A 15,368-nucleotide genomic window follows, 5' to 3' on the forward strand; every position below is an offset into this window, starting at 1 on the left:
CATGCCTCCCATCCTGGGTAAACACTCATGCTAGCTCTTCTTAAGCCAGTGTGTTAAAAAGAGCAGAGTGGGTGGTGCAGTGCAAGCCTGTGCGACTCCCTCTGTCTGAACTTGGCTGGCTGCGCTTGCTGCGATGTTCACACTGCTGTTTGAGGTGTGCTAGCTCAAGCAGAACTAGCATCTGTCTGTGCTCGGGTGCGGGTTCCCACCTGCAATGTAGACCTACGCTAAGGGGTCTTTTAACTAGGGTTAAAGGGATCACTCTGCCCTGACTGAGCACCATCCTTGCCGTGAAGTATTTACATACTCTCTTGAGACCCTAGCTTCAAGGCTGGTGTGGTCTGTTCTTCTGTTGTACCTGTCAGTTGCTTCAACCCTGCTAGCTCTTCCTGCTCCAACAGTGGTTTCCAATCTTTCTTCTCCCTTGTTGCCATTTTCTGCATCCGCGCACTGTCTCCTTGGCACCAGAACAGAGCGTGGCTGTTCAGTAGAAAGTAGGTAATACAGTCTCTGTAGTGCAGTCAGCAACCAAATTGGGTGGTGGCTCTTTAACTGGAGGGATTTGATACACAGCACAATGTTTTGCCTGGCATCCTGAGGCACCTTCTTTCGCTTCAATCATCTAGCAAAGCTTTTGGATACCTGGGTCTCTTTCTCAACCTGCTCTGGCTCAGTGTCTCTTTCTCATGGCTGTGATTGGTTTCTGAGCCCTCTTTGTAAGTTCTTCAGGGTAGGAACCGTTTTCTGTCTGTCCAGTGCCCAATACAGTGGGGTTCTGCTCCATGGCTAGGGCTCTGAGGTGCAGTAATATTGGTTTGGGGGTAGATCACACTCCCTGTAGCCCCCAGACAAAGAATGTTCTACAGATTGTACAGATGTGGTGGTTGGGGTGACCTGAATTATTTTGCCATTGATATGTGTTCAAAATCCAGTTCCTTTTCAGATAGGAACACTTGCCCCATGTGTCTGGGTGTTGGAGGGATATCTCAAAATAGTGCACACCTACAAATAAGGATAAACTTAAGAATAATGTTCCCCATCATGTAGTTAAATGTTTGAAGCTGTGTACCATATATTTGGGAACAAATAGCCCTTCAGCCCTTAGAAGAAACTCTATCTCTGTCTCAGTGTGCACACTTGTCTGCAGCACCAACATACAGGACAGATGCACATACCCACAAAAATGTTTGCAAAATGTGCTATTAATGTGGAAGTATGCTGTCATAAGACTTCAGGCATTCCAAAGATTTACAGGCCTGAGAATCTTTCTGGGAAGGGAGAAATGAGATTGTTTTGGTTTTCAGTTAATTGGAATAAGGTTTTTTTATCTCTCTCATTAATATTAAGGCATGTTCTTCCTGTTCCCTCTTGCTTAGTCCTGCATCTGAAAGACTGGGGAGGGGCTATGCTCTTCCCAACTGGGCAAAAGTAGTTTGCACGCTTGGATTTAGTTCCATCTTGCATGCACACGTCTTCATTTCTTACAAGTAGTTAACTTCATCCCTTGGTCCTCACATGGAATTTGCAGCCCCTCTGTATAATCATACCGTTCGGTTTTGCTAGCTTCTTGCCCATTTTTATTTCTTTCCTGCCTGTTGAGTGTGTGGCAAGTTTTCTCGTTGCCCTCCCCTGTCTGTGTTGGTGGACCTCTGCATTCTTGAGAGAGCGCAGCCTTTTCCTCCCTCTTTTCTAGCTTGGCATCCGTCATTGTCTGGCTGATTCATGTACTACAACTTTAAGACTGCAGCTTCTTTGCAGAAAGCCATCTGTAGATGCAGCAGTATCCACCTTCTATCTGTGAGCAGATACAGTTCAATAAGCCCCTTTGCTGTCTGTATTCTAGGTATATGAGAACTTATGCTCTATCCTCTTCTTACTGCATGTTAACAATTAACTTGTCATGCTTAAGCAGAGCACAGCACTCAGCTTGTCGTAACTCTGGGTGGATGGTACAACATATACTCCTGGAGGAATTCTGTGCCACTGTGCAATGCAGAGTTTTGCAGAAATTAATGTGCACACAGAATTTCCTTTCCCCCCCCCTCCCCCTACAGAAATGGGCTGAAGAGCTATTGGCTGACACGAGGGGCCACTGGACCCAGTAGAGCCCAGCTCACAAATAGAAGACAAGGCTGGGGAGTGGAGGGGAAGAGAGGGAGGGAATTGGAGGGTTCCCAGCAGCTGCAGTTCCCAGCATGCCCTGAAGGAAGGAGGTGGCGGTGTGCAAGAAACTCTATGCAACCTGGCACTCAGCATCAGGCAATGTCTCCCTCTGTATCCCTGGCTTCGGGGGGTAGGGGATGTGAGTGTCTGGGCTATGTGGAGCCATGGCTGGACTCTAGGGGGAAAGGGGTGTGAGTGTCTGGGACTGGAGGGTAGCCTCTGGGGGATAGCAGGTGGGAGTGTCTGGCCCCCCAGTTGGGCTGGGGGGGGGTGGCATAGAGATAGGAACTGAGTTGTCATACACTCTACTCCTGGGGAGTGTTTTTGTGTGTCTGTATTACAGACATACTTGCTGACGGGTATTTTGAAATAAATTACCAAAATAATTGAAACTGGCATGATTATATACTGTTTGACAAAATTTGAAGAATTTTATAATATTGTGTGCAGAACTTATAATTTTTTGGCTCAGAATTCCCCCAGGACTAAATATACAGTAAACCTTGGAGTTTCTTTTGGGATTGTATTTGCTGGGACTTAAGGAGGAGATGGGAGGAGAACTCTTTTTTTTTTTGGTTGCGCTACAACTACCTTTCTTCTGTGTTGGTTTTCGTATTCTACCGGAGAAATGCAATCACATCTAGAACCATGAATATATTGATAAATCTATCCTTAGAGCTTTGTTGCCTCTTTCACTTTTTGTTCCCATCTCTTATTCTCTTATTTAATGCCTTTAACTTCATACCATGTTCTCATTTTTCTCTTTTAACTCTGTTGTTATGCGTTCAGTGTCCCCCCTCCCCTCCCACTCTTTTGCCTCACTTTCCCCATATGAAGTCCCTTCCCCACATTGTCCACTTTCTCCACCTCCTTCCTTCCCAATCTCTCTGCTCTTTCTAACAGCCTTGGCCACCAATTGTAGCTGCTCACATTCTGGCCTAGTTCAGGGCACTAGTTCAGTACAGGGTCTTCAGTGGATCAATTTCTCAGCTTCCTTGGCTGCTTATGATTCTGTGCGGATTCCTAGGCCATGGTTCTAAAGTCCTTCAGCACCTTTCCCCCTTGGCATTCTTGCAGGGTCTCTTGTTTTCCCTGTGAACTGCTCTTGTTTTCACATAGACTATGCGCACAGCCAGTGTCAGTGAGCCTCCCAGCCTGAACTGATAGCCTTTAGAGTGCGAGCCCTGCTAACCAAGTCTGTGTAGACAGGACTTGGAAGCGGCAGCTTGGGCTCTGAAGCCTCAAGAGAAGGTGGGCTTCAGAGCCTGAGCCACAACTCCAAAGTGCTGTCCACACAGCTATTTTTTAGAGTGCTAACGTGAGCCCCACTAGCCCAGATCTGTTGACCTGGGCTGGGAGGCTCATTTCTGTGGGTGGTTTAGACACACCCTAAGGCTATGTCTTCACTGCCCGCCGGATCAAAGTCTAGATGCGATAAATTGACCCCCCCGAGTGCTCTCCCGTCAGCTCCTGTACCCCAGCGCCGCGAGAGGTACAGGCAGAGTCGACGGGGGTGCGGCCGCAGTCGACTCACCGCGGTGGAGACCCCACATTAAGTTGATTTAAGTACATTGACTTCAGCTATGTTGTTCACCTAGCTGAAGTCGTGTAACTTAAATCGATTTCCCTCCTTCCCCCCCCAGTGTAGACCAGGGCTTTGAGAACAAGAAGTAGCTCAGGAGGTAACTGAAAGGTCCTTGGTGTTCGCCAGTACATCTGGATGGCATAATAAGTCCTGGGATTGCAGAAGCATTTCTCAAAAACTGACAGTTGGGGATGTTGGACGCATTCTTATTTCTGTCCTTTGCCTCCCACCAACCCCTCCGCCCCCCATAAATTGAAAAGTGCATTTCCTCCTGGCCTCTGTGGTTCTTTAGCTTCTTAAGCAGCACACAAACAGTTTATGAGCCACCAGAGCCTCATTTGAATTCCATCCTTCCAATCTATTATCCTGTGTGTGTACATGTAGACGTTTGATATGATGATCTGTTACTGCCTTAGCCTGGTGAATCTGCATAGATTTGAAATAGGGTGTTAAAGGAAATCCATATTTGTGTGTCTACTGGAAATTTACAGTATACATTTATACACCCACTTCAAGTGTAGGAATATTTTGCATTATTGCAATCAGTTCTGTTCTCACTATTCCAGTACAAAGCAATAAACCGATAAGAATGTAAACCCATCATTCATGGTCAGTGGGAAATATTTTGCTTTACTTTGATATTTGGGGAAGGTGGGGAGAGTTTTCCATCATTAATCTGAATCCAGTTCCCCATTTAGTCCTTATAAAGTTGTAAACTCTTCAGAAGGCTGATTCACCATTAAATGCCCAGTTTGTCTTGCTCTTCAAAGAGAGGATTCTGTAGTAAACAGTTCTACTCTTACTACTAATTAAACAAGAAGTCAGAAGTAAATTAGTATTGCAGTTGACTATATGGAAACCCGTTTGGCATTCTGAGGTTTTTTAACTCAGTCACATTGTTTCTCATAGATTTATACCACATTTCAGAGATGACTTGAAAAATACAGGATAAGCAGTTGGGTAGAGAGACACTTGAATACGGTTTAAAAGTACAACATTCTATGGGGATGGATCTCAATGAAATGATTTAGTATTTATCATATTGGACTATTAGATATCTTAATGCTGTTAACCTATTGTATGTAGGCAAAGTGCTGTGATGGGAATCATGTTACAAAGTTAATGTGTTAAATCTTAACTGAGCTTTTGAATTGGATAGTTTACTTGTATTTGGGTGTGAACGTGTTAGTCTGCTTTTGACAGTATCTAAAAGTCATTACTAGACAGGATAATGTGATGCATGATGATAGGTGGTTTCCTGGGCTTTTGGGCTTCTGACCAACCCTTTCTTCTCCCCACCACCCCCGAGACTTCCCACAATGAAGAGTTGGCCTTATTTCAGGTCATCTTCAGGCTGTGGAATTCAAGGATGACTTCCCTTGGAGCTCTAAAATATTCACTTACTGGGCTTCTGAGTTAACAGTCCTGGCTTCCTAGCTCTTGGAAGGAATCTTTTCAGATTCTCTCTTCAGTATCTGTTCCTTCTACATACAGCCTTTCTTCTGTTGCTTTTGCACATTTCTGAAGTTAACAGACTATGCTGGTGGTTTCAGTCTCTGACCCTCTGATTTTCACTCACATTTTGTGATTATGTGCATAATTGAGTCACTGCTTATATAATATAATGCTACAGCTGTTATGGTTAATAATCAGCACTTATCCATAACATATTAGCCAACTAATAACAGACTGGCTAGTAGTAATGATTTCTCTTTATCCTTGGCTATTTTTATAGTTCACAAGGGAGTATCTCCATAGATTGTTCATAATGTCATTCTTTAAATGTATGTGGAGTAAAGACTATCGTAGTATTGTGCGCTGGGAAGTGATGGGCTTGCCTCTCACATGCATATATAATATGCTTTGTAGGGATTGATCTCATTTACCTCTAGGAGGAGACACTATTGACCTTCAGCAAATAACTAGTTGTTAATTTTAATCCCTTCAGTTGTACCTGAGGAGGGACATGCTTTCTGTAAACCTACCATCCTACTACAGCATGTTAAAAAGGTAACTGGACCAGACTTGCACATAAAAATCATGCAGCAGATGGTAAAATTTCAGAGCCATAATTTCTATTTGGGAGCTTATTACCCCTCTTACCAGTAATAGCAGTCACAGGCCTAGGGGGTCTGTTACTTCATGACTGCACTCTAGTGTGGCTGAACCCCTGTACTGCCTCTGTCTTCCAGAAAGATGGCAAACGCGCACACAAGGCTAGATGGAGCAGGGACTGCTGTGTCAGTATAGGAGGCAAATGTAGGAAATTTTCATAAGGTCTTGAGCCTTGTGGAAGCCCCAAAACCAACCAGGTCTGTTTGGCCAATCAGGGGAAAGGATAAAAATCTGAAGGGAAATCCAGATTCTCAGTTTGAATTTTTAGATGAAGTTTGAAGAAAGTGTCTTCTGTGGTGACATCTGTAGCAGCTGATGAGAACCCTATTAGTTGTCAGTGAGAAATAATTTCCCTGCCATTGCAGGGTCCTCGAGCACTGGTGCACCTCAGGTCCTCCTGTTCTCCACCTGTGACACGCAATAGTCTAGTCTCCTGTGGGTCTCCTTTCCGTGGTTGGGTTTAGGGTGGTGGTGGTGGCCTCTGATATGCAGGAGGTCAGATTAGAAGATATAATTGTGTCTTCTGGCCTTAAACTCTAACTCTGTGACATAATTGACAGAGGCACTAGGGGACTCTACCCCGCACCTCAACAGGAGGAGGAGAATGAATGGCTCTGGAATGCTAAAGCATGTGGCATTCCTGCCAGTCACATGCTGGGAACATGGACCCAGGTGATGGGGAACTACTAGACTTTGTAATTATTGTTGAGATAAGGTTGGTGAGAGAGACCAGCTTTTGAGCCACACAGAGCTCTTTGGGTCTGGCAAAAGGTCCTCTGAGCATCACAGCTAAATACAAGTGGGAACAGATTGTTTAGCATAAGTAGCTAGCACTGTATTCTAAGGGACCATTCAAGGTAGAGCGGCCTGTTAACACCTCTGCAGTCATAGGACAAAAAGGGGGTTAATCTGTTACAGATTTTTGTAGTAACCCACAGGGCCAGCTCCAAGCACCAGCTTTCCGGGCAGGAGCCTGGGGCGGCATTCAGAGCGGGGCGGCCATTCGGCTGCAGCTCCGCCGCTCTTCCGGGCGGAGCGGCAATTCGGCGGCAGCAGCGATTCGACAGCGACTGCTTGGGTGGGGCAGCAAAATTGGTCGAGCCGCCCCTGGTAATCCATAAATCTAGTGATTGTCTCACTGACCTTAGTGACTCCACTGGGAGTGGCTAAGTCGTTATGCAAGGTAGCCTATTTCCCCTTGTTTTTTCCTAGCCCCCTCCCCCCTCAGACGTTCTGGTTAAACTTGGATTTATGCTGGAAATGGCCCACCTTGATTATCATACACATTGTAAGGAGAGTGGTCAGTTTGGATGAGCTATTGTCCTAGGAGAGAGAGTGAGTGTGTGTGTGTGTGTGTTTGGGGGGGGGGGGGTGGTGGTGAGAACCTGGATTTGTGCTGGAAATGGTCCATCTTGATTATCATGCACATTGTAAGGAGAGTGGTCAGTTTGGATGAGCTATTGCCAGCAGGAGAGTGAGTGTGTGTGAGTTTTTTTTTGGGGGGGGGGGGGAGGGGGTGAGAACCTGGATTTGTGCTGGAAATGGCCCACCTTGATTTTCATACACATTGTAAGGAGAGTGGTCACTTTGGATGGGCTATTACCAGTAGGAGAGTGAGATTTGGGGGGGGGGGGGCGGAGGGTGAGAACCTGGATTTGTGCTGGAAATGGCCCAACTTGATTATCATACACATTGTAAGGAGAGTGATCCCTTTAGATAAGCTATTACTAGCAGGAGAGTGGGGTGGGAGGAGGTATTGTTTCATGGTCTCTGTGTATGTCTTCTGCAGTTTCCACAGTATGCATCTGATGAAGTGAGCTGTAGCTCACGAAAGCTTATGCTCAAATTGGTTAGTCTCTAAGGTGCCACAAGTACTCCTTTTCTCTCACCGACCTTGTCTCTCTCATATCCTGGGACTGACCATGGTTACAACAACACTGTAATTATTATTCTCAGAGTTAGTAATCAATCTTCAGGAAACCCATCCTAGAAAACTATCATCATACACACTGATCACGTGTTTAAAAAAAAAAAAAAATCTGTTTCTAATCTTATTCCCTTCTCTTCCCCTCAGGAGTATAAACAGAAGCTTGCTCGGGTAACCCAGGTCCGCAAGGAGTTGAAATCTCACATCCAGAGCCTTCCAGATCTCTCCCTGCTGCCCAACGTTACAGGAGGCTTGGCACCTTTGCCATCTGCTGGTGATCTGTTTTCAACTGACTAGGACTAATGGTGCCCGTATTTACTAATTCCCCTTAGTACCAGCAGAAGTAAGAAAAGTCTTGTGTTGACTGGAAATACAGTCTTCCAATGATCTACCATAGGAATGAACCTACAGACCCTACTTTCAGCCTACCAGCTGCACATGCGCACTCTCTGTGTACAGTGTCTCACGTTGAGGGGAAGATGGAGAGTGTGTATGTCCATGTTCTGAAGGGAGTGGGTATAGAGTCCATATATATTTTGAAAAGAAACTTTTCTCACCTTTTCTGTACTCAGATTAGTTTCCGTTTGCTCTTAGCACTTGTTACTCCCACAGAAGTCGTAAGAATCATGTACATATATCTTGAAAGTTTTCAAAGAAATGTTGTGTTTTTTCTCTCTAAAAGTGTCTGATTATTTCTGAATCTGTTTTGTCTGTGTTAGTTGGGTTTCTGATGTTCAAATCTATAAGCAGTAGAGCGGCTAGTGTGCTTTATGGGGGCGTATGCATGTGTGTACTGTACCATACTGGGATCAGGGGGCATGTCCAAAGAGCAACCGTACAGTTAACCTTTTGTTAAATCTGTAGTTGTGGTTACTGTTGTAGGAATGACCTCAAGGTGGTTCCTATTTGGTATGGTGCATATGTATATACACTGAGACTCGCACTTTGGGCAATAGAAATTAACAGCTTGTTTTTGTGACTTAGGGATAACTTCATAACTTACACTCTGCTGAGCAATGCAGAACTGGTTATTAGACATGAGTAGAAGTGAATTTTATTCTAACTCCCTTGTATTATATTTATACCACATTTTCCCTCTGTATTATATAAGCGTAAATCTACAGAAGTTTAACTAGCCAAGAGGTTGGATTGGTGGAATAAAACTAGTGATATCTCAGATAGGTACTGTGTAACTTTCTTTGTGAACTTGAGAATGGCTATATTGAAAATCTTGTTCTATGAATTTTGTCTCCTTTAGGTTAAATAAGTGAATTTATTTGATGGACTGAAGTCAAATGTGGTATAAATATTTTATTTCTATATGTTGATACGCTATACAGACCTGTATGTATATGTATACACACATCCTGTATGCCATACATCAATATACATGTGCATGTATATATTGGGAGGATGTATGTAATTTCTTATCACACATTGAGTCGATTTTTTCCAGTAAAAATCGAAAAACAAATTTAAAAAATACTAAGTCTAATTCCATTGTCATGCTAGCTAATGGTATAACTACCATGGATATAGTTAGGTTTAAATTTGTGTATTAGTTTTAGCAAGCAGGCCTGCCTGCTCATTGCAGACCATTCCACTCTGGCCATTTTGTTTTAATTTAAATACTTCTTGCTAAGGGCATGTCATCACTAGCAACGTTAAAGTGCTGCGGCAGCTGGGTAGTCGCGGCACCAGCGCTGGGAGAGAGCTCACCCGGGGCTATAAAAAACCCGCCTCCGCAAGGGGAATAGCTCCCAGCGCCGGTGCGCTGTCTACACTGCCACGCTATCGCGCTGAAACTTGCAGCGCTCTGGGGTGTGTTTTGTCTCACCCCTGAGCAGGAAAGTTGCAGCGCTGTAACGTGGCAGTGTAGACCAGACCTAAGACTTCACAAGCTGTTGGAAACACTTAATCGGATAATATTATAGGTTCTGTAATACAGAGGTTGAAACCCGTAAGGCAGAGTGACGTGCTTTGTTTGTGCCTCACTGTGGTCTTAAGCTGCTCTTTTCAAAGACCTGAGAGGAAACCTATAGAAATATGAAGCTTGTTCTGTATGCTCATTAACTTATTTTACAGAGAATTTAATGGCTAATTCAGCGTTCAGTGAAACTGAATAAACTAGCATTTCCGGTCATTTAGTTTGTGAAAAGTTCATGCACTTCATTTTGGCCCTTTATTCTTGCCTCCTTACTGCCCAGATGTGGAGTCTGTTTTTCCCCTTGTTGTAGAGGAGAATTCCTGGGGGCAGAACTGCACTCTTCCATGAATTGACATGATTGGAGAGCCCTTTATCTGAGTGTTTGTTTGGACCATAAAGTGTTGTACACTCTCTCTGCTTTTGCCAAAAAACAAAAGAGAACCCCAAACTCTTAAACACAAACCAAAAGATGCATTTCTATCCTGTCCCAGCTCAGTGGAGTTAACCCCAGGCTGTATTTTATTTAAACAGTAACTGTTCTTGACCAGTGATTGACTGCATAACCATTACAGGACAGAAATGAAGCAAAACTATCCTAGAAATTATGTAGACAAATGAGTGTTGGCATCTCAAACTGCTATTTTGGGCGGATTTTCTGTGAGAAAGTTGTATGTTTGTTTTTTAAATTGAAATGCTTTGATTTTTCCAAAAAATGTGTGTGTTTTACTTTATTTTGCTTAATTTAAATAGTCTTGTGGTTTTTATTGAGTGGGGGAAGGCAAAGGATGCCTGGTGAACTGGGTACAGCTTCCTCCAACAGTTTCCCCAAAGTGTCTCTTAAAAAAAAAAAAAGCTTAAATCTGTATATGAATTGATCTAGGAATTAATTTAGAAGTATAGGCTGCCATTTTGGCAGCAGTATATTCTGAAATGTCTCATAGATATCTATTTTTGAATAAAGAGGGTGTTGTTGAATGGTACTGGGTTTATTTTATTCAGAGCTTCCATTTTGCACTTGCACACCCCAGGTTTTGCTTTGTTTAAAGCAGTGAGATCAATGTGCAGTGGCTACTAGAGAATTCCCATTTTGAGGAGTTCTGCAGCTGTGAAGTATCATTTGAACTTGGCAAATTGACAGTTGCCCTTTAACTGTTTACAGGCCACACTTGTGTATGATTGTCTTAGATCATCACCACACCAAAGACCCTCTACTTCAATGGACTGGACTAACCTCTGCTTAGAGGGACAGAAGGTTTGGGAGACAAATTCAATCACCAAATAATCCTGGTTGCACCAGGAAACGTGTAACTAACTACACTGTAACTAGAATGCTATATCAAGAACTGTGGTTATAAGAGTTTGATACTGGGTAGTTGAGGCACTTTAGCTTTAGAGAAAGTGGTATGAAAGAGAAAACATAGAAGTAGTGAGATTAGTTCTTGCATAATGTTGACCAGAGTGTGTGAGAGATGCTTATGGCAAGGTTCTTCAGTCTAGTTGACTTCTGAGTTTAAGGATGCCTTCAGACAAATTTAATTAGCAAGGGGTGCATCTACATTGCAGTTAAGGCTTAGAGGTTGGAGAGTAGCCATAAATATCTCCTGCCTCTCAGATTGTATACCATCTTTGAGAAGTCCTGTGGCATATTTAAAATTCAGTGCTACTTTCCTTAGCATGAAAGGCATTCAAGGTGGACATCCTTCCTGTGAATAAGAGGAGACCTATTTCATTTCCCTACCCGCTTGAAAATTCTTCATCTTCTGGTGATCTTAGGAACTAGAAGGAAGATTTTTTTCAAAGGCACAGATTGCAGGTAGGTGCCACCTGCCAGACACACCTCTGGAGATTGTCCTCTTACAGTTCTCCAAAAAAGATTTTGGCTTGTTCACAACTTTCATGCTATTCTCTACTTCAAAACACTCTGTGCCCTTCGCCCAAAACATAACCATCAGATAATGCTAATTAACAGGCTAATACCAATATTTCACGCCTTCTCTGGAACGGTGGAGGGGGGAAAAAGAAACTTGGGTGTTGACGGCTCAAGGATTTATGTAATTTTGTGAAGTGCTCAGATAACACGTGATCATGGTGTCAATAAAATTAAAACAACTTTTAGCTTCTACACAGGAGTTCAGAGATGAAGTAGACTCTAGAAGCTTTGTGTTTGCCCTTTGTGCTACATGAGAGCATTAATATGTTTAAAAAGTATTCTGATGCTAGAAGAAATAAATAACCTAAGTACTTTACCCAGTTTACCGTCCAGGAGCTCATATATGGTGTCCTTGTGCTCCATGAGCAGGTTCTCCACGCTTCTGTTCTCTACTCCTTCATTGTAGCATGGTATATACAGTTCAGCTTGCATCTTGCAATCATCTGCTTAAGATGCTCGATTTAAATCTGACTTTTCTGCAAGAGCCAGATACATTTATAAGTGCACTAGGCTGCTGCCACACACGCTCTGAAATCTTGATATTATTTTGAGGATCACACCGATTCTATGTTTTACAATTGAATGAAAGCCTAGCTATTTAGCATGTTAAAATTAACAGCAACCACTGTCCTCACTATTCCTGCCAATAGCAAACCTTGGAAGTGCAGCATTGTAGAGTAGGAGCCTCCATCTGGTTTTGAAGTCACGAATAAGACTTCAGATCTTAGAAGCAAATCTCCTTTCAAGCTGGGGGAAAAAATACATGTTGTAACCTTTTTAAAAACATCGTCCCAGAATGCCAGACCTCTCGAGTGATTTTGAAAGGATATAGTTAAGACTTCTGTGTAGTGCTAAAATCTTTCTTGTGTGTTTTAATCCACCTTTAAAGCCTAAATATGTTTGATCAGTTTTGACAAATGTGACCTCTTCTGTATGGGAGCGGAAATGTATTTTCCCTTGTTTGTATGCCAGTATCGCTGCACCTCCACGAGTAACACTGTAGCCTATTGCCCCTGCCATGGAAGGATAAACGGGGAGGTTTAATGAAAGTACAGTTCTCTGAAAAATGGCTTGGTAAACCTGTCATTTTCAGTCCGTCTCTGTGTATTCAGTCACATTTGCTTATTTTAGTGACAAAAATAAGTTGTTACTAGTACTTTCTCTGCCAGCCCTATAGCAACATGGGTGGGAAGGTCTGGTCTGGGTATTAACAAAACTGTTTACTGAATTCCAGGCCAATTTGTGAACCATTTGAACCCCACCAGTTATTCCTAGCGCAAGTGTAACTGACAGCTGGAGTTGCCTGAATACTATTCATCTAATTGATCCAATGCGTTAATGTTTGAAAAATATCACAAGACAACTTGTTTTCATTATTCATCTAGCTTGGAAGGCAGAATTTTGTCTGCCTGATCTCTCTACTTCTGATGTTGGGAAACCCAAAAAAAATCTAGACTTTCAGAAATTAGATGATGCTTAGAAAAACCTTTCTATTTTTGTAAAATGGAGCAGATTTGATGTGGAAATCCTAGAGATGCAATGAGCATGGAGCCCCCACAGTGACATCTCTAGGCACATTTGTGGAGTAGAACTGCATGTTTGGGTACCTCCAGAGATAGTGGTGGATCTAACTTTACCAAGTCAGTTTTCAGAGAACACGTTTTCCCTTCTTGTCTGACAAGCTAAATATTAAATAAGCCAAACTTTGCCCCACAAGCTCCGGAAGTGTCTCCTTCAAAATAGTTCAGTGGTTGGAGGATTTATGATTCGATAAACCAACTTTTTTGCGGGGGTGCTGTGGTCTCCAAGACTGCAAATTTCACTTAATCGGAGAGTCATCATTCAATTTCTTTTTTCTTTAGGAGAGAGAAGGTCCTGTTCCAATGTTTACAATCAAAGCTGACTCCCTTGTGGATGACCTAAATAGATTTCCTCCATCTCTCTGATGATTCTGTAAAGGGAAGTGGCACAAGACCCAATACTGCTGTTGGTTATTGGTCCAACTTTCCTTGCAGTTTTCCCTGCCATGCATGTCAATTGCTTCTACTAACCTTTATGAGCAAACTCTGCCTTTTAATGAAATCACGAGGGGCTTATCTTCAGCCACATTTTCAGTACTGGTTTTACCACCACAGCATTTAAGAAGCTAATATAATAAACATTGTTAAAATACCATAAGAAGCCTCTCCTTACAACAGGTTTCAGTTCTTTCAGGTGTAGTTATGTAACTGCAAAATGTGTGTAGGGCTTTTCATAAGAGATAGTACTTTATTATTTGTAAAATACCATGCATAATTATACAACTCAATACTTTCATTTTACAGATGGGAAGCTGAGAGACAGGCCAAGCTTTCCCAACAAGTACAGGGCAGAGCTGGAAATATGACCTGGGTCTCGTTGTTTGTTCCCTTTGTCTTAACAGCTGACCCACACAACTCTATCAGATGCTTCTGTGAAGCAGCTGTTTCAATAAGTCTATGGGACACCTGCTATTATCTGTGATGGTGGATGATGATGATCTAGACTGCTGGAATAAAGTTAAAGATGGTTTGAGGCATTTGGGGTTTTTGTCCATGGATTTTGGGGTACAGTGTGCATTGATGTAGAACTTTCTACTGCATTCTCCTTGCATCTCATTTCTAGCGGAGTTCAACTGCAGAGGGTCTTGCTTCAATGGAACCTGCATAAGCAGCCATTTGGTGCATCCCTGTTGCCAGTGGTCCTGGAGGGGTGACTACCTCAGAAGGATGAATGGCTTCAGATGGGTCTTCTGTTTCCTCTTGATTCTCTACACTAGTAGCCACAGCAGTTGTTAAAAAACCAAACTCCTGGTTGGCTTCCATCTGTTTGCATTGTTGTGGCCAGTCAGGATTTTTATGGATGTACCTGAGATTAAGGAGTTGCAAACAATGCTGGCCACCTGTGCCACCTGCAATTAAGTACATTTCTCTTTCATTTGTGAGACAGCAGAGAGACAAAGTCAAATCAGCAGAGCTTGGAGTGAGACGATAGGAAAACCAGATTTCACTGATACTGACCTTTGTGCCCTAGGCCTTTCTCTGGTTTCTGGCAGGAGATTTTCCTCCCTCGTTGCTTTGGGGCCACATAGCAACTTTAAAATCAAACAAAACAGCCAGGTTGAACAAATTTTGGATAGTGAAAGACTCAAGCAGCCATGTCCAAGAGACTCTCTTCTAAAGACCCCACTAATTCTACACAGGTGGATGCTTTATTGGCCAGACCCTCTGTGTACTTTTTCTGGCTCCTTTTATGCCTCTCACCAGTTGATTGGGCCACCTTGTTATATTTTAGTTCATGTCCTATCATCCTCTCTGGTAAGTGCAACGATCCTTTTGCTGATGTTAACTGTTCAAGACCAGGTGCTACTTTGAAGCAGAGATTATGGAAGCATATCTGCTTAATAACAAATGAGCTTTTGAGGGCTAATCACAAGCTCCAGAGTCCATTCCTACCATTTTCAGTCTTCTCTGTCTTTCCAATGCCCTCCGTGCTTGGCCCTTGGTTGAGCTGGAGAAGAAGTAGTTCAGATTCTGGCTATGGAAATGCTTTGGCAGCTCGCACGTTTGAACAGTGCTAGTCAAGGGGTGGGGGCAGAAGGAAGGACTTTAAGGAAGCACAGCCTTTCTAATCAGAATGGTTTGTGATAATTGGGGCACTCCTAGACGTTCAGGTAGATGAATCCTCCAATTGCATGTGAGGT

The 15,368-nt window shown here is 43.1% G+C and overlaps 1 protein-coding gene across 2 annotated transcripts in view; it reads left to right on the forward strand.

Annotated features, from left to right (window-relative positions):
* RPRD1B (regulation of nuclear pre-mRNA domain containing 1B) overlaps window positions 1-10,697 on the forward strand; it is a 47,048-nt gene extending 36,351 nt beyond the window's left edge. Inside the window, exons 7-8 of one of the 2 annotated variants that reach the window (XM_073309961.2) lie at window positions 5,697-5,758; window positions 7,938-8,049. In XM_073309961.2, coding sequence (XP_073166062.1) covers window positions 5,697-5,758; window positions 7,938-7,965 — 90 coding nt within the window. In that variant the 3' untranslated portion in view covers window positions 7,966-8,049. Of the gene's footprint in view, window positions 1-5,696; window positions 5,759-7,937 lie in introns of both variants that reach the window. The other variant, XM_073309960.2, reaches the window with a different exon arrangement.
* The last annotated feature ends 4,671 nt before the right edge of the window (window positions 10,698-15,368 follow it).

This window comes from Lepidochelys kempii, chromosome 13 (genome assembly GCF_965140285.1).
Source record: "Lepidochelys kempii isolate rLepKem1 chromosome 13, rLepKem1.hap1, whole genome shotgun sequence".
Lineage (NCBI taxonomy): Eukaryota > Metazoa > Chordata > Testudines > Cheloniidae > Lepidochelys > Lepidochelys kempii.